Source organism: Lampris incognitus, chromosome 19 (genome assembly GCF_029633865.1).
Source record: "Lampris incognitus isolate fLamInc1 chromosome 19, fLamInc1.hap2, whole genome shotgun sequence".
NCBI lineage: Eukaryota > Metazoa > Chordata > Actinopteri > Lampriformes > Lampridae > Lampris > Lampris incognitus.
Window position 1 is genome coordinate 20,291,778 of NC_079229.1, and position 18,105 is coordinate 20,309,882.

Genomic DNA, 18,105 nt, shown 5'->3' on the forward strand with positions numbered 1-18,105 from the left:
GGCTTGTTCTTGTGCTGCTATGATCAGCGTCTTTGTGCTGTCCTTCAGTCCAGCCTTTTCTGACACTGGTTGGATTTCTCTATCATTCACGTCTTCTATCTGTCTGGTACATCCCATGGAGGGGCTTAGTCTTCCATGATACCTCCTCTTCGTCTTCCTCCCAACTCTCTGTCTTCTGCTGCCTGAGGCACTCACTCAGCCACTAGTCCTGGGGGGCCCTCTCTCTGATGTACTCATGGATTATATATCGTATACTATATATATTCAACATGTCAACATTTTTTCCATTGAACATATTTCCAGTGCAGCTATTCACACGAAATTAAGACCGTACATTGGCATTAACTCAATAGGGCAACATAGCTTAAGAAATCATAACATTCCAAACAATAGAAAAGTTATGTGCATTAAACTGGAATGACACAGGAAAAAGATATTGAACACGCTAACTGAAATACTTGGTGGAGAAGCCTTTGTTTGCAATGTCAGCTTCAAGATGCTTCCTGTACGAAGAAACTAATCTCTTAACAGTGTAAAGGTTTTTGGTTTTTGTTTTGCTTTTGCTTTTGTTTTTTGGGGTTTTTTTTGCCCATTTGTCTAAGGCTAAGCAAACAGTCTTCAAATGTTGAAGATTCCGGGGGGCCCACTGGTGAAAAGTTACCTTCAGTTCTTTCCACAAATGATCTATTGGGTTCAAATCGGGTGACTGGCTGGACTAGTCCAATACCTTTATTTTCTTTCTCTGGAACCAGTTGAGAGTATCCTTTGCAGTATGTTTTGGATCGTTGTCCTGTTGGAAGGTCCACCCACGTCTCATCCCCATTGTCCTGGTGGATGGCAACAGATTCTTCTCAAGAATATCCCGATACATGGCTCCATTCATCTTCCCTTCAACAATTTGGATTCTGCTGGTACCATGAGAAGAGAAACAGCCCCATGCCATGATGCTTCCACCCTCTGAACTTCGCCTGTAGTTATGGTGTTTTTAGGGTCACATATGCAGAGCCATTTCTCCTCCAAACATGGCGCATAGTATTATTAGCAGAAATGTCAAATTTTGTCTTGTTTGACTATACCACATTCTGTCAGTAATCTACAGGCTTCTCCAAATGTTGTGTAGCAAATCTTAAATGAGCTTCAGTGTGTCCTATCTTTAGTAATGGAGTCTTACAGGGTGATTGTGCATGGCGACCGTGGCGGTGGAGTGCATTGCCTATTCTTTTCTCTGTTACAATTGTACCTGCTTCTTCCAGGTCTTTCTGGGACTCTTTTTGAGTTGTACTTGGATCTTGGGCTACTTTTCTGACTAATTTTCTTACTTCCCGGTCAGCAATCTTGCGAGGAGCTGCTGTGCGTGGCCAGTTGATGATGCAGTGATCCTTCTTCTACATGTGGATATTGGGCCCAACAGTGCTCATGGGAACATTTAGGAGTTGAGAAAACAGTTGGTAACCTGTGCCATTCCTATGTTGCTCAACAGTCTTGCTGCGAAGCTCTTGGGAGAGCTCTTCGCCTTGACCCATCATGAGATGGTTCTTGCGTGACAGCTTGGTAACAAATGATGCATTCCCACATGGCTAACCCTTTTTAACTGCACTAACTCATCTGATTCCAATTATCACAGGTAAGAGGACTAATTAGTGGAATCACCTGTTTCAGTGCTTTTTTTTACTGCATGTTCAACACTTTTTTCCTATGTCATTCCAATATAATGCACACAACTTTTTTATTGATTGGAATGTTATGATTTCTTTAGCTGTTTTGCCTTAATGAGTGTCTGGTCTTAATTTCATGCCAATAGCTGCACTGGAAATGTGTTTAATGAGAAAAAAGTGTTTACATGTTGAATACTTAAATCCCCCACTGTATTTGCCTTGATAGTCAAGATGTGGCTGGTAACATGTGGGCTTGACAACTCTGTGCTGAGTGTCTTCGCTCCTACACTCTAAGCTGTCTGTTCATTCAAAACATTTGCACAGTGCATGGCTGTGTAGAATGCTGAAGGCAGAAGCAGATGTGGTTTACAGTTAGATTCAAGAATGTTTTCCCCGACTGCTATGGTGCTGTGTGCAATGTGGAATTGCTATGTGAGTTGTTGTGGTTAGTTGAGGACATGAAAACGACTTCATACTTTATTTTTTTGCTCTTGAAGTGGTGGAGGAGAAGAAGGGTAGTTTGTACCACTCAAAATTAACTTTAAATTAAGAAGCAAGATCTTATTTTGTCAGAAGAGGTCAAGAGGGTTGTGTTCAATGTGTTGTGATTCATATTTATTGTGTGCACAGGATAGGATTTCTAATTACATTTTGTAAAAACTCTAATCCATATTTCAAACTGAAAATTGTAAAGTGGTGATAGGTACTAAAGATCCGTAATATTGAACAGCCTTTTAGGTGAAATTGTGCAGTTTCTCAAAATGTTAATTTTGCTTTATTATTTACAAATTATACAAAGTTAAGAATTTGCTGGTTTAAATTACTATAAAAAAGAATACCTATTCATTGACTATGTTCTGTATGTCTTCCGTCAGTTATTGGTATACATCTTAAATGACAAACAAGGAGTAAAGTTGTCACAGGTTAGACGTGTTTTTTTGAAATGTGCAAACTTGTACATTTGATAAAGGGCTAATAGCGTTTTTGTTACCTAAGACTGAAGAAATTTATTTGTAACTGACTTTCATTTACACATTAATAATTTTGATATAGCAATTAATGGTGATGGATCAAATTTTTGGTCATCGATCAAATGTTGAATGTTCTATGTAGTTTTGTTCCATTGTTGGTTGTCATCTTATCTGGGGCTTTGTGGGATTACTTTGCTGTTTATTATCTCCGCCAGGCATGGAGGGGATTATGTGTTTGGTCACGTGCGGCCGTGTATTTTGTTTGTGTGTGTGTGTGTCTGTGTCTGTGTCTGTGTGTCTGTCTGTCTGCGGCTAATCTCACAAACTACCGGACGTATCAGCCTAAAAAAATTTTATGCACAGTTATGACTGTATGATGAAGAACTTCTCATGGTTGTGCTTTCCGTCGCTGCCCGCTCCAAGTCAACCGTGCACATGTGCAACTCACATCTATGGTTGAGTCAAATAGGGCAGCGATAGTGTCAAAACCAAAACATTGCGTATTCAGGTATGAGTCTTGAAAGTAAATAAGAAGTCAGATCATATCAAATCATTCACTACTGATCTCAGCACAGGAGAACTGAAGGAACACTGGATGAACCAAAAATAATTTGCTTTATTTACCTTGCCGCCACATGGAGGTGCCATAGTCTCCAATGTTAAAACTCTGCTATAAAAATCCGATTTCAAGAGTAAGATTAACTACAGTTACAGCAGGAAATCATCTCAGTAGCTACAATAAAACATTTCCCATGGCTGAGCTATGTTTTCTTACCGTTGTTTTATGAATGAAAGTCAATCAGCAGAGCAGACATTCGCCTTCATTCATTTTATACCATGAAAACCACGATGGTTAATCATATTTGAAGTATATTAATAAGGGCTTTGAAATTGTGATAGTCGGATCTCTGTCATTTCATGTCAGACTTGTTTGCTTTTGAGCAAGGGTCTGCCTAGGAGGCTGCACATCCACAGACTGACAGGCAAAACATTTTTATCAGGTAGGTTTTTTTTTTGGCTTGAGTGCTGCATATTAAACGCGTTTTTTTTCTCTCCATATTTCCCGTTCAATTGACTTGGGCACTGCGCAAAATTCTTACGACAGGAAAAACACTGGTTTTTCTGTCCGTGTGTGGGTGTCCCTTCTCTCGGTATGCGAAAAAAGGGTAGTTTGTTGCCAATTCGGAACACCGGAGAAGGGGAGGTACAATACGTACGCCTGGCAGAGATCTGCACTCTACTGTGCACTCCTTTAGTTGAGTAGTGTGATTTGGGAATAGGCAATTTACTACTTCAACTTAGATTTTCTATCAGTATTGTTCAGTAGCATACTTCTTTCAAGGCCTGGTTAAGGTATGACATAAACTTACTGTATGGATCTCTGTATTGTTGGGGCAGCCTGACTGGTACTAAAGTTAATCTTTAAAAGTAAGACTTGAAGGGTGTCCGGGTGGCGTAGTGGTCTATTCTGTTGCCTACCAACACGAGGATTGCCGGGTCGAATCCCCATGTTACTGCCGGCATGGTCAGGCGTCCCTACAGACACAATTGGCCATGTCTGCGGGTGGGAAGCCGGATGTGGGTATATGTCCTGGTCGCTGCACTAGTGCCTCCTCTGGTCAGTCGGGGCACCTGTTTGGGGGGGAGCAGGAACGGGGGGGAGTAGCGTGATCCTCCCACGTGCTACGTCCCCCTAGCGAAACTCCTCACTGTCAGGTGAAATTAAGTTGCTGGCGACTCCACATGTATCGGAGGAGGCATGTGGTAGTCTGCAGCCCTCTCCGGATCGGCATAAGGGTTGGAGCAACAACCAGGACAGCTCAGAAGAGTGGGGTAATTGGCCAGATACAATTGGGGAGAAAAAGGGGGAAAATTAAAAAGAAAAAAAAAGAAAAGAAAGACGAGGGTGGTTGATTATGAAAAATTACATCCTTGCATGTGCTGGTAGGACCTCTGCACTGTCTTGGTGCCTGAAACATGTCTTTTATTACATTTTTGAGGGATTCAAAGCATTAGCATTCTTAGTTTGATTTTAGCCAAGGAGCTAAAGAAGGAGCAATATAATCTATGCATGTGGGTTGAATCAAATGAAAGACCATTAGAGACTTTTAAATCAGAGGTGCTCTGCTTCCAGAGGATAAAAGTTGATATTCAGATACAGCATACAGCAGTTTGGCAGGATAGAACCAGCAAACAGAAAAATGTCATCACGAGCCTTTTAAAATTGAACATTTACAGGTTTAAGAGTTTGTATCATTGCCAAGTTTAGGGGGGGGGCAGGCATGTATGCATTTGCTGTAACTCACATTGTAAGTGACCTTTTGCTCTAAGAGCTTATTAAATTCCTCTTCGTGATTTGACCATGTAATAACATTAACTCTACAAAAGGTTGTATCCCAGAGCTTTTTTAATGTAATTCTCTAGTTATTCCTGAAAATGTCTGCCAAAAGTCATGTCAAGATTTGGAATTTATCCCTTTACTTTTCCTGTTCTGTTATTCACAGTGCATAAGAAAGTTGGAAATGGTGTTGAATGTTGGTTGTTGTGTATATGCTGTGGTCAAGACCACACGTCACTTAGCGAGACGCAGGGCGATTGTTCTGGCAAGCTCTGTTTGTGATATGGCTGACAACAGTCATCGCTATGTCAAATATCAAGGGAGAGCAGAGGTGCTTGAGGGGCTCAACTCAAAAGGCAATTTGAGTGTAAAGAATCTGCAGATTGGACAAGCAGAAGAATATCTTGCATATAGACTGCCAAGCAAATAAACTCCCTTTTTTATGTTTTTTTTATTTTATTTTATTTATTTTTTTACTTTACACCTTTTGATGGCAGTATTTCCAATAAAATGTGAATATATCTCCCTTGTCATGTGAGATTTTCCATATGTTTCCACTACAAATGTTTTCTGCTTCCACAGGTGATGGCAACCCAAAAGAAAGCAGTCCTTTTATCAACAACACAGATAATGATAAGGGCAACAACTATGATGGCAAGAACATGGCTCTATTTGAGGTAACTAATCCAACAGTTAATAACATTGTTCCTCTTGATCACTTTTTTGCATTTTTTTATTAATTTTTTATGCTATGACTGACAGATAATTGTGTAAGTCAGATGAAAAGCATCATTAGGCCAAAATTAAGCAAAAATTAATCTAAAACCTGGCTGCCTCCCAGTGAGTCAAGATCAGGATTTGTTTTTGTCAACCAAGAAATAGAAACTCCCTACCTGTTTTCTTTATTGATTGTGTGTCATTGGTGACCAATCTAGGATAACATTTGAGATAAATTACACCCACCAGTACTGTGCCCCAACTTTTCCATCATTATCAGTAATTTTCATCAACTTGTTTTGGCCAAGCTGCCTCCTCCTCACCCAGGTCTGTGCCTCAAAGTACCCATCTTTAATGCTATTGATGTTGGATGAATTCAGTAGCATTGTACACTGCTTCTGAAGTCATCCAAAAAGTAAAACTGATTCGTTATGATAACGCAGCAGTTGGCTTCTTTGTGCAGCCATGAAAACATAGACCTCACTGCTCTAAAAACAGTGGAGATGACTGTGACTTCCTGACAAGGAAGTCGGGAAAAAGTGTTTCCAAATTACAACCGCTGATAGCCACTGTGAGTAAATGGTAAATAGACTGCATTTATATAGTGCTTTTGTAGTCTACCGACCACTCAAAGCGCTTTACAATGCATGCCTCACATTCACACATTCATACGCTGATACTGATGGCGGAGGCTGCCATGCAAAGCACTAACGTGCTCATCAGGAGCAGTTAGGGGTTCAGTGTCTTGCTCTAAGACACTTCGACAGGCTCTCAGCAGGTGCCGGGGATCAAACTAGCGACCTTCCGATTACTAGACAACCCGCTCTACCTCCTGAGCCAAGCTACCCCCAGCATTGATTTTACGGCATCTCACTCAAAAGCACATTGATGTTTGTTCATATGTGTATTTTAAATTAGTGACGTGATTTATCATTGTATGGGAGGATTAGCTGCAGCAGCATTTCTAGTACTCTGCTTTTTGTACTTCATAGTTCTTTTTATATGATACCAACATTGCTCAAACCAGTGATTATCCATAGTCCGCTAATCCAGGACAAAGCACTATGTTGAAACCAAATACACTATAGAGGGGGGAAACTGGTTAACCAATCTATCAAACAGTATTCCCATAACACACTAGCTGGTCGAGAAGATGGCATATTTGCCGGAAAGAGGCAGTATGTCTTTGAGTCCATTTGGCTGAATTGTTGTTGGCTGCTTTGCTATGGCATTTGGCTGCCCTTGCGCCTATGTGGTCACTGGTCCTAGAATAGAATCACAGGATTAAAGTCAATTAGGCACTGTGAATTCTATTTTCACCATTGCATGAAGTCGATCCAGTAGTGCTATTCTAACATCCTTTAATTCATGAACAGCCTGTAAGCTAAATTTTGTGCATCCCATTTTGAGCATAGTTTGCTTATTTCTCTCTCTCTCTCTCTCTCTCTCTCTCTCTCTCTCTCTCTCTCTCTCTCTCTCTCTCTCTCTCTCTCTCTCTCTCTCTCTCTCTCTCTCTCTCTCTCTCTCTCTCTCTCTCTCTCTCTTTCTCTACACGTTGTCTCTATATCTCTGACTACAAACATTGTTCACATTATTTATTCAAAACGTTAATTGGTATTGTTAGGAAAACTTAAAAAGAAAGAAACTAATGTAGTTATTCACAAACACACCTTTTTGCTTAGCATGGTATACTAAATAATGTTTTCTATTTTGCAGGAGGAGATGGACAGTAACCCCATGGTGTCATCTCTCCTCAATAAACTAGCAAACTACACCAATCTCACACAGGGGGCCCAGGAGCATGAGGAAGCCGATGATGATGAGGGGCCGAAAAAGAAAACTGTCAAGGTATAATAGAGTGGTTTTCTGTTATTCCGTTTTTGTAGGAAAGCATACCTTTCTAAATGTTAGCTCAGTACTGTTGTGTGCTGTCCTGTACTGTCCTGCAACACCTTCTTGTCTTGTCTTGGCTTGTCTTTTCCTCTCATCTCCTTTCGTATATTCTGCTATACCATCAAAGTTGTTTTTTTCCTCAAATTTTTATGAGAATATTCAAAATAAATAACCGTGTACTTCACCTACTATCCCTTTTCCTTGCATGTGAAAAATGATAACCACTTCGTAGTTGCGGAAGAATTCGACTCGTCTTTATGGTAGTGCTAAAATGATATAATTTTTTTCACAAAACATCAAAAGACAAAATAAAAGTAGCCACATAAATTTAAAAAAAACAATTTTCAATCGTTTTTCATTTTCTGATTAATCTCATTTCTCAAATCAGATTATAGGAGTGAAATCAGTAATATCTCCCGCTACCTGGGAGTTGTATTGTATTTGAGCTGTATTTGTTGAATGGCAAAATCTGGTTAATGAACGTGTTTGATAGAATCACATGAAGCTTCTGAACATCAGCACAGCTGTTTTAAGTCAAGTTGGCTGATGAGACCTCTTCTCAGGTCTCTCTGGGTGTGTACACTGTTTGACTGACATCGCCCTGTCTCTCTGTTTTTGTTGCACCTGTTATGGCAGGCAATTTACACTATTGGTTCTTTTGATTACATGTTATACACCGATCAGCCAAAACATTAAAATCACTCACGTTTTGTTGCACCTGTTATGGTGGGCAATTTACTCTATTTGTTATACACCGATCACGTTAAAATCACTGACAGGTTGGGTATCGTTTGGATTTTAATCAGAATCAGAATACTTTATTCATCCCCGAGGGCAAATTGGGTTAATTTAACAATTAACTATTCTGATTTCGTTCTGCGTATCGATTCCGGTTCTTAACGATTCTCAATTCCAATTCTTTGCGGGGCGGTTCCAAAATAGGTCATATACTTATTTCCTATTGAAAACCCTTATGAATATAACTTGTGTAAAGATTTTTTCACAAGTTATATTCAGTCATATTCATATTCACAATTGACTTCATACAGTCTGTGGAACCAGTAAATTAATTTCATACAGTTTAATTTGGTTGCTGTTATTAAATGATATGATTCAATAATAATCTGTTCATTCTTTTTTCATTCACTGTTCTGTAACTGTAACACTGAAACCCGCTGAAATGACAACACGGCAATAGTCTAAAAACCAATTAATTTACAGTTTGGGGAGTTGCAACCTATGTGGATGTTGACGAGAGAAGTAGGAACGGCTGTGCGAACGTTAATCTATAAAAAATACATTACAGTCTATGCACAATTTTGACAGTTTTTAGCAATTCGATCAAGTATAGCTAGTTTGCTGTCTTGCTGTTAAGAATAAGACAAACGCTATTTAATTTTCACTTTCATAATTACGATGAGGTGCTGGCTATTGGCTGAGGGTTGACTGAGGAGGCATATGAGGGAGAGGGAGACCAGCGCAACACATCAAGTATGGTACACTCATTGATTTGTATACCATCCATCCATCCATTATCCAAACCGCATATCCTGCTCTCAGGGTCATGGGGATAATGGAGCCTATCCCAGCAGTCATTGGATGGCAGGCGGAGAGACACCCTGGGCAGGCCGCCAGGCCATCACAGGGCCAACACATCTTCACACTGTGCTGGCAAAAGTGTTTTGTCATGTTAGTAGCGCATCCTCCCTTCCATGAAATACGTTTGGCACAGGTGTTACACTGTGCTGACCCATCATGGTTTCAAACAAAATAAGCCCTTCTTTTTAGCACTTGCTGTGCTCCATGATTGCCACCGGCTCTACCCACACGTGTGTTCGCTACTGCTGTTATAGGCACAGCCACACAGATGGATATACAGGTCCTGGTACTGAAACTGAAACTGGTATGAGTGAAATTTGTTTAGGAACCGATGAGCAGAATTTAAATTTAAATTTCTTAACAATGCCAATGGAATCGGAATTTTGGAACCAGTTCTTAACTTGGAACTGGTTCTTAATGCCCAACCCTTCAGGTAAGTGAATAACAATGATTATCTCATTACAATGACACCTGTAAAGGGGTGGGATATATTAGGCAGTAAGTGCATCGTCAGTTCTTGAAGTTGACGTGTTGGAAGCAGGAAAAATTAGCAACTTTGACAAAGGCCAAATTGTGATGGCTAGATGACTGGATCAGAGCATCTCCAAAACGGCAGGTCTTGTGGGGTGTTCCCAGTATGCGGGGTGTTCCCAGTATGCAGTGGACAGTATCTACCGGAAGTGGTCCAAGGAAGGACAACCAGGGTCACGAGCACCCACGGCTCATTGACGTGTGTGGGGAGCAAAGACAAGCCTATCTGGTCTGATCCACAGATGAGCTGCTGTAGCTCAAATTGCTGAAAAAAGTTAATGCTTGCTATGATAGACAGGTGTCAAAACACACCATGCATTGCAGCTCGCTGTGTATGGGGCTGCATAGCCACAGACCGGTCAGAGTGCCAATGAAGATGCCTGTCCACTGCCGAAAGCAGCTACAATGGGCACGTGAGCATCAGAACTAGACCTTGGAGTAATGGAAGAAGGTGGTCTGGTCTGATGAATCATATTTTCTTTCACATCATGCGGATGGCCAGGTGCATGTGCATCATTTACCTGGGGAAGAGATGGTACCAGGGTGCAGTGTGGGAAGAAGGTCAGCCGGTGGAGGCAGTGTGATGCTCTGGGCAATGTTCTGCTGGGAAACCTTGAGTCCTGGCATTCATGTGGCTGTTACTTTGACACGTACCACCTACCTAAACATTGTTGCAGACCAAGTACACCCCTTCATGGCAACGGTATTCCCTGATGGCAGTGGCCTCTTTAAGCAGGATAATTCGTCCTGCTAAACTGCAAAAATTTTCAACTTCTTCTTTGCTAACCTCTTTCTCTGTATACTTTGCTGTACTTCCTAATTCCACGATCAAGTCTACTTGTCTTCCTTCCTCTGTCCAGATGACCGACAAAGTACCTTCCTAGCCATCTCCCTCACTATTACTGCAGTGGTTGTCCAGCCATCCAGCAACTCTTTACTACCACCCAGTGCCTCTCTTAACTCTCCCTTGAACTCCACACAACAGTCTCCCTTCTTCATCTTCCACCATTTGATCCTTGGCTCTGCCTTCACTCTTTTCCTCTTCTTGATCTCCAAAGTTATCCTACAGATGACCATCTGATGCTACCTACGTTCTCCCGTCACCACCTTGCAATCTCCAATCCTTTTCAGGTCATGCCTCCTACATAAGATATAGTCCACCTGTGTGCACTTTCCTCTACTCTTATACATCACCCTGTGTTCCTCCCTCTTCTTGAAATATGTATTCACCACAGCCATTTCCATCCTTTTTGCAAAATCCACCACCATCTGTCCTTCCATATTCCTCTCCTTGACACCATACCTGCCCATCACCTCCTCATCACCTCAGTTCCCTTCACCAACATGCCCGTTGAAGTTGCTCCAATCACCACTCTGTCCTCCTTGGGTACACTCTCCACCACTTCATCCAACTCACTCCAGAATTCTTGGTCCTTGCTGCTCCCGAAAGGTGGTAGCCCAGGAAAGTACTTTTTGGGTAGGAAAGGTGGTGTATTGTAGCTCTGAGGTAGGGTAGAAATGGGTTAGGAAACCACACATCAGAGCTCTGGGTTGCCATCATAACACTGGGGCACTGGCTGATGTGATTCCAAACTTGACTGGTAAACAAGAGCTCCAGGAGTAGTAAATGGATAGTGAACTGGTTGTGTTAGTGAAAGGCTGACGAAGTGGTAAAGCCAAAGTGAAGGTCTGCAGGGTGGTCATCATTACATTAATTAGTTGTATGTTCCTACCACAGCTCTGTGACTGGTCAAAACTTGCTTGTAACTTGTCACTCTTTTTCTCCTTTGTTTGCCAAAATGTTGGCAAGCTCGACAGAGTTGTTTTTTTGCTAACTCAGTCTTTCTGTCATAAGGGAGGCTACACAGTCAAGTGGTGCACAAAGTAAAACATGAGGTCAAAGTACAATTCAACTGACTTTACCGAAGTCACAGTCAAAATGCAGGCAACAATCAAGAGTATCAAGCAAAGGTTCAAAGCCCAAGAAACACGCAAGGGTTCAAACACAGAAAGGTTATAATCAAAACAGGGAAACAACTGGTAAGATTACAAAGATTGAAGGCTACAGAGACGGAGCAATGAGACTAACACTGAGACTTAAATGCTGGCAAACACATAATTAACACAGATGATACGTAATATATAAATGATAAAACAAGGGAGACAACCAGTGGAGAAAAAATGAATCACACAGAATCGGGCTGAACCAGGAGCCATTACACTCATCAAGGAAAATTTAAATTAATACAGACTTGATAAAGTTTCAAATTTTAATTTTACTTCATATACATGACCTTACATACTGTACAACCAGATGATCCAGGTTGGGGTATTTGTGAAACAAAAAAAGATCTTTCAGATATTTCAGAAATTTAAGTTTAAGTGAAACGATATATTTTCCATTTGGATTAAAAGCCTGATATTTTCTCTTATGAATAGTTATTCTGTTGCAACAATTAAGGTGCAGGGGAAAGTCCATTATAGACATAAGAACACAAGGTTTCAGTTCACTAGCAAGCTACAACTCTTTTCATCTCATATTAATGAATAAACACAAGGCTTTTTACTTCCACCCTACCACAGACCATGCTTGTAGGGTTTTATTCTGGAACCTCTATACTCAAGTTTTTGTTTTGCACACCAGCTCTTTCTTAGAAGAAAATTCAAAAGTGCCTACAGTGCTGCCAAGCGACGCAGATGCCTTTGTAACCACAGTTCCGCTCCCATGCCAATTGCCCCATCCTGTTCACTGCATGGAGAGATGCCATGGGCACCTCCCATTGGCTTAGAGAAATATCTTGGCCAAAAACTTAGTGGATAAAGCGGACACCCCTTTCGCCCCTTTTTGGCCGGACCAGTGGAACCAGTCCTGTACATTTGCGCTGGGAGATGGCGAAAAAGGTAGCTACTTATGAATGTAAGGCAACCACTTTTCTATCATGACATTTCATGTCATTTTTTTTTCCAAAAATATAGCGTGTAGGCCTGTGCCTGTTTGAAGTACTGTTGTGAAACTTAAGGCTTGTTCCAGCAAAGGAATGTATTTTTTGGGACGATAGCGTTGAAAGAAGGATGCTTAAGTAAAGTTACGATGTGTTCATGCTGCAGCTTAGTATAGGTTGGTAACGAAGATTACGTCAGAGTAATCAAACACTAAATCTTGAATATTTATAGCCAGTAATGAACTGTCCAACAAAACATCTATGTAATGGTAGCCAATGAGTTGGAAAAGGGGTTTTTCACATTGCCAACAATGGTCTCTTGTGCTTCCTGAGCTGATGATCTCTAAGTATATTTTTACCTCGGTTGCAAGCCAAATAATAGCTGACTTGATGTTTTTGAATCCGTACCACTACAAAAATTGTTTAGAACAAGATACCAGTTGAATGCAGCTACAAACCATCGATTCATTATTGAGCAAAGTCAAACGAATTGCAGTATCACTACGCCAGAATGGTCGACATTGTTTGCGATCAGGAACTTGTCTGTTTGGATTTAGCCTAAAATGTTTGGCTCAGCACTTTCTGGTGCACCTTATTTCACGAGTGCCCCCCCCCCAAAAAAAAATTGTGGAAGCAATGAAAGGAAGACTTGATTCCATATTTGTTACTGGCTATTGCATTTTCAACTTTTTTTTTTTTGAGTTTCAATAACAGAAGTACAACAGTACCCTCTGCCCTATTTCCTCTTTCATTTTTAAAGTCGTAATGAGTAAATGACATCTTCTTAACTTGTATTTCTTATTTGCATGTTGATGTGACAATTGCTTGTGTTGACTCATATTTTCTTACAACTGATTTTTCAGTTTTGTTCCTTCTTATTCTTCCTTGACAACTGCGTTCTGATTTCTGTTGTCTCCCATTCCTTCCTTTATCTTCTTTCATGCACCCTTTCATCCTCCTTTTCTGCTGCTCATGCATACTATCTCACTTCCAATTTTCACCCTCATTGTCCTCTTCCCATCTCTTTCCCTTTTGTCCCTTCTTCCCCATTACACTCTTTCCGTCATCTTTTGTTTGCCCCCCCCCTCCACTTCCATTTCTTAACTGTTCTCCACTCTTCCCACCACTCACATCCACTTTCATTGCTTACCTTCTCTTCTCTTCATCTTCCCCAATGCCCCCTTTTCTCTTCTCCTCATCTACACCATCTCTCTCTCTTTAGAGCCCTCAGATGGGGACATTCATGGGTGTTTACCTCCCCTGCCTCCAGAACATTCTGGGGGTTATCCTTTTCCTGCGTCTCACCTGGATCGTTGGTACAGCTGGCATCTTGGAGTCCCTGGCCATCGTCGGCATGTGCTGCTCCTGTGTGAGTACCCACTCCACACACCTGGAAATAACGGTTGTAATTCCTAATATAGCCCCAAAAACAGGCTATTCTTCATGTGTTTTTTCAAAATCCTACTGTTGTCAGAGTTTTGGTTGCTATTGCTTGGCAACAAAACGTGCCAGAAAATAAAAACTAAAATGCTGGAGGCTTGACATGGTATCAGACCTTAGCTTCACATGTTTATTGATAAAGGTGTCATCTGTTGCCCACACACACATAATCTGAAGAATAAATGAATAATCTAATCTAAGATGAAGACACTCAAAATGTGTTTCTACCATTTCCTTTGTCATAAGCCACATAGACTGCCTCTTTCTCTACATAGTTGTCAACCCAAATAAAGAAATGATCATTCCTTTGCAATTCTAACACATCAAACCAAGAAGACATTTTCATATTGGGTAAATGGTCCAAAAATATTTAACTAATATTTAAATAACATTAACATTGGTTTTACAATAAATTATTTAAGAGTGACGACATGTTTTGCGGAAGATTAGTATTTGTTTCATAGAACGATGTGCATGTGTAGGGATGTGTGTATATGCACAATGTGTGTGCAAATGCATATATACATATGTGTATGTGTTTTAAGTTGTGTGTGTGTGCTTTTGTACTCTTGTGGTTGGGTTTTTGGATGAAATCATAGCCATATGTGCTGCTGCAAGTGTTGAGACAGACAAACTGGAATGATGCTGGTTTATTGCCAGCAGAATTGTGAGTGACCGGCGAGTTGACTTAGTAGCCATTGATCCCTCCTATATTTAGCCAACATGGCTTCTTTCAGTTCAGCCGCAGATCCTAATGGCGCCTGAGAGTTTGATGCCTAATCCTTCCCTCTGTAAAGTATCTCTCTCTCTCTCTTTTTCTCTCTCTCTCTCTCTCTCTCTCTCTCTCTCTCTCTCTCTCTCTCTCTCTCTCTCTCTCTCTCTCTCGCTCTCTCTCTCTCTCTCACACACAAACACACACAAACACACACACACACACACACACACACACACACACACACACACACACACACGGAGTACATTTACCAGCCCTTCCGCAGACAATGGCTTACGAAAGCTTAATACGGAAAGGACAAACAAGACTTGGAGTGCAGTCTCACTTGTGCACTTCCTGTCTCACCATGTCTTATGGCTGAAAACAGTCCCTGCAGCTGCAGCACCATGTGTTAATTTTCACTGACAATACCAGCAGTGACACTAAAGTGATCACAAAGGGATCGAATTCCATGGATTGAGTGGGCTGACAATTTGGCAGAAGTGGCTGAGTCTGCAACAATTATAAATGATTGTTCTGTGATTAAATGTAGCTGGATTACCGCACAGGCATAATCATTCAAAAAAATTGAATGCTTTCAAATGAATTCAAGAATATGCATGTTAACTGTATCGGTGGTGAGGCTAGAGACAATTTTCTGGCTGAGTAAACCTGTTTTTTATTTTATTCAAGTTCAACTTTATTGCCATGTGTATTAGAATACAATGAAATTCTTGTGCTCTGGCTCTCTCTGCCTTAACACAACGGACACAAGGACACATCATCCCAAAAAAAAAAGACAACACCACAGACCTACATAGACTATGTATGCAATGAATTCATACATTATATACACAATAACACAACAATCTAAGGTGCATATGGGTGCATCAGCTGTTCAGCAACCTGACTGCCTGTGGAAAGAAACTTACTGAGATGGGTGGTGTGTGATTTGATGCTCCGGTAACATTTTTTAGATGGAAGGAGCAAGAACAGAACAAGAGTGGAGTGGCTGGTATCCTTAATGATGTTTTGGGCTTTCCTTTTGCAGCAAGTGGTTTAAATATTATGAAGTTGTGGTAGGGTTACATGATATATCGTTTCAGCATTATCATCACGATGTGTGCATGCGCAGTAGTCACATCACAGGATGTGTGATGTGAATTGAGGCAAATTAACACACCTCTTGCTACAACTTTTTGCTGCTTGATACGAAAGGAAAACTTGCATGGTTCTCATTTTCTTCTTTTTTTGGGGGGGGTGGGATTTCCCCCCCCTTTTTCTTCCAATTGATATGGCCAATTTCCTCATTCTTCCGAGCCGTCCCGGTCACTGCTCCACCCCCTCTGCCGATCTGGGGAGGGCTGCAGACTACCACATGCCTCCTCCGATACATGTGGAGTCGCCAGCCGCTTCTTTTCACCTGACAGTGAGGAATTTTGCCAGGGGGACGTAGCGTATGGGAGGCTCACGCTATTCCCCCCAGTTCCCCCTCCCCGCTGAACAGGCACACCGACCGACCAGAGGAGGCGCTAGTGCAGCGACCAGGACACATACCCACATCCGGCTTCCCACCTGCAGACACAGCCAGTTGTGTCTGCAGGGACGCCCGACCAAGCCAGACGTAACACGGGGATTCGAACCGGTCATCCCCGTGTTGGTCAGCAACAGAATAGACCACCATGCCACCTGGACGCCCCATTTTCCATGACTAATCTACAACAGAAGTCTGTCTGATGTAACATAATTTACTATGATTTAATGCTTGGAACTTTGCCATTTCTCCCTCCCTTTGGACAATGACACATCGACGTGTTCATCTGCTTCTCGGCTAGCGTTACGCAAATCGCAGTTATATCAGTCTCAGAAACCAGAGGCCTAATCATCTGATAATCATTTAGCCTCTGGGGACAGCGGCCAAAATTTTGGGGCCTCCGGTGTAGCTGTGGATGCTTGCTTCCGTTTTTATGAGGACTTCCTCTTCTTGCGCCCATCATTGTTTACAGTCTGATTAGCAACTTGAGATGTGAGAATGGAGTTGGAATTGAGAGATGACGCCTATGGCCGAATTGTTTCACAAGTAGTCGACGCAAGTCGAATGTTTCTCCACACAATACACAAATGTCGATATTTTTTGTAGGTGTTTTAGGTCCAGACGACATTTCGGCCAATTAATTCTGCCTCTCGCTCCCCATATTGACTCTTCACAACATCCAACCAAGTCATTTTCCTGTAGCAATCACTGCCTACTCAAACTTGATTAGTCAGTACTACTCGGACTAAAGTGGAAACGGAAATCAGAACACATCTGATACCAAAATCTTGCCCCGTGCATACAGATTCTATAAAGAAGAATCTCCCTCTCACCCTTTTTCGGGTGGGGTATGTCTTCCTCAAGCTCGGGTCCCCTACCAGTGGCGTGGGGGTTTAAGGATTCTGTGCAGTATCTTAGCTGTTCCTAGGACTGCAGTCTTTTTGACAGAGACCTCGGATGTTCTTACTGGAATCTGCTGGAGCCACTCTCCCAGTTTGGTGGTCACAGCCCCTAGTGCTCCTATTATCACTGGGACTACTATGGATTTCACCTTCTGCGTCCGATCTAGTTCTTCTTTCAGCCTCAGTATCTCTCCAGCTTCTCATGCTTTCTTCCTGATGTTGCTGTCACTCAGGATTGCTACATCAGTCATTGCTCTTGTTTTCTGTTCCTTATCAACCACTGCAATGTCTGGTTGGTTAGCCAGCACCTGCTTGTCAGTCTGGAACTTTTGGGGGTCACAGCCCCTAGTGCTCCTATTACCACTGGGACTACTATGGATTTCACCTTCTGCATCCGATCTAGTTCTTCTTTCAGCCTCAGTATCTCTCTAGCTTCTCATGCTTTCTTCCTGATGTTGCTGTCTCTCAGAATTGCTACATCAGTCATTGCTGCTGTTATCTGTTCCTTATCAACCACCGCAATGTCTGGTTGGTTAGCCAGCACCTGCTTGTCAGTCTGGAACTTGGAAGTCCCACAGGATCTTTGCTCTGCCATTCTCAACCACCTTTGGCAGTGTCTCCCATTTGGACTTGGGGACTTCCAGTCTTTATTAGGTACAGTTGTTCCTGTACACTATCCCAGCCACTTGGTTATGCCTTTCAGTGTGCGCTTTCCCAGCTAGCATTTTACACCCGTTTCAAGAGCTAATGTGGGGCCCTACCCCACACAATAAATTAATAAATAAAAAAGGGAAAAAAAGAGAGGATTAAATTTGGTTTGCATCAATAACAGTAGATTTTCCGACTTGAACATAAATGCATTATGTGCACT

At 41.7% G+C, this 18,105-nt stretch overlaps 1 protein-coding gene across 3 annotated transcripts in view; it reads left to right on the top strand.

Moving 5' to 3' along the window:
• Nucleotides 1–18,105, top strand: part of slc12a7b (solute carrier family 12 member 7b) — a 95,439-nt gene that overhangs the window by 39,553 nt on the left and 37,781 nt on the right. For all 3 annotated transcript variants that reach the window (XM_056299915.1, XM_056299916.1, XM_056299917.1), the window contains exons 2-4: nucleotides 5,547–5,641; nucleotides 7,398–7,529; nucleotides 13,869–14,015. In XM_056299915.1, the coding sequence (XP_056155890.1) occupies nucleotides 5,547–5,641; nucleotides 7,398–7,529; nucleotides 13,869–14,015 (374 nt within the window). The remainder of the gene's footprint in view (nucleotides 1–5,546; nucleotides 5,642–7,397; nucleotides 7,530–13,868; nucleotides 14,016–18,105) is intronic.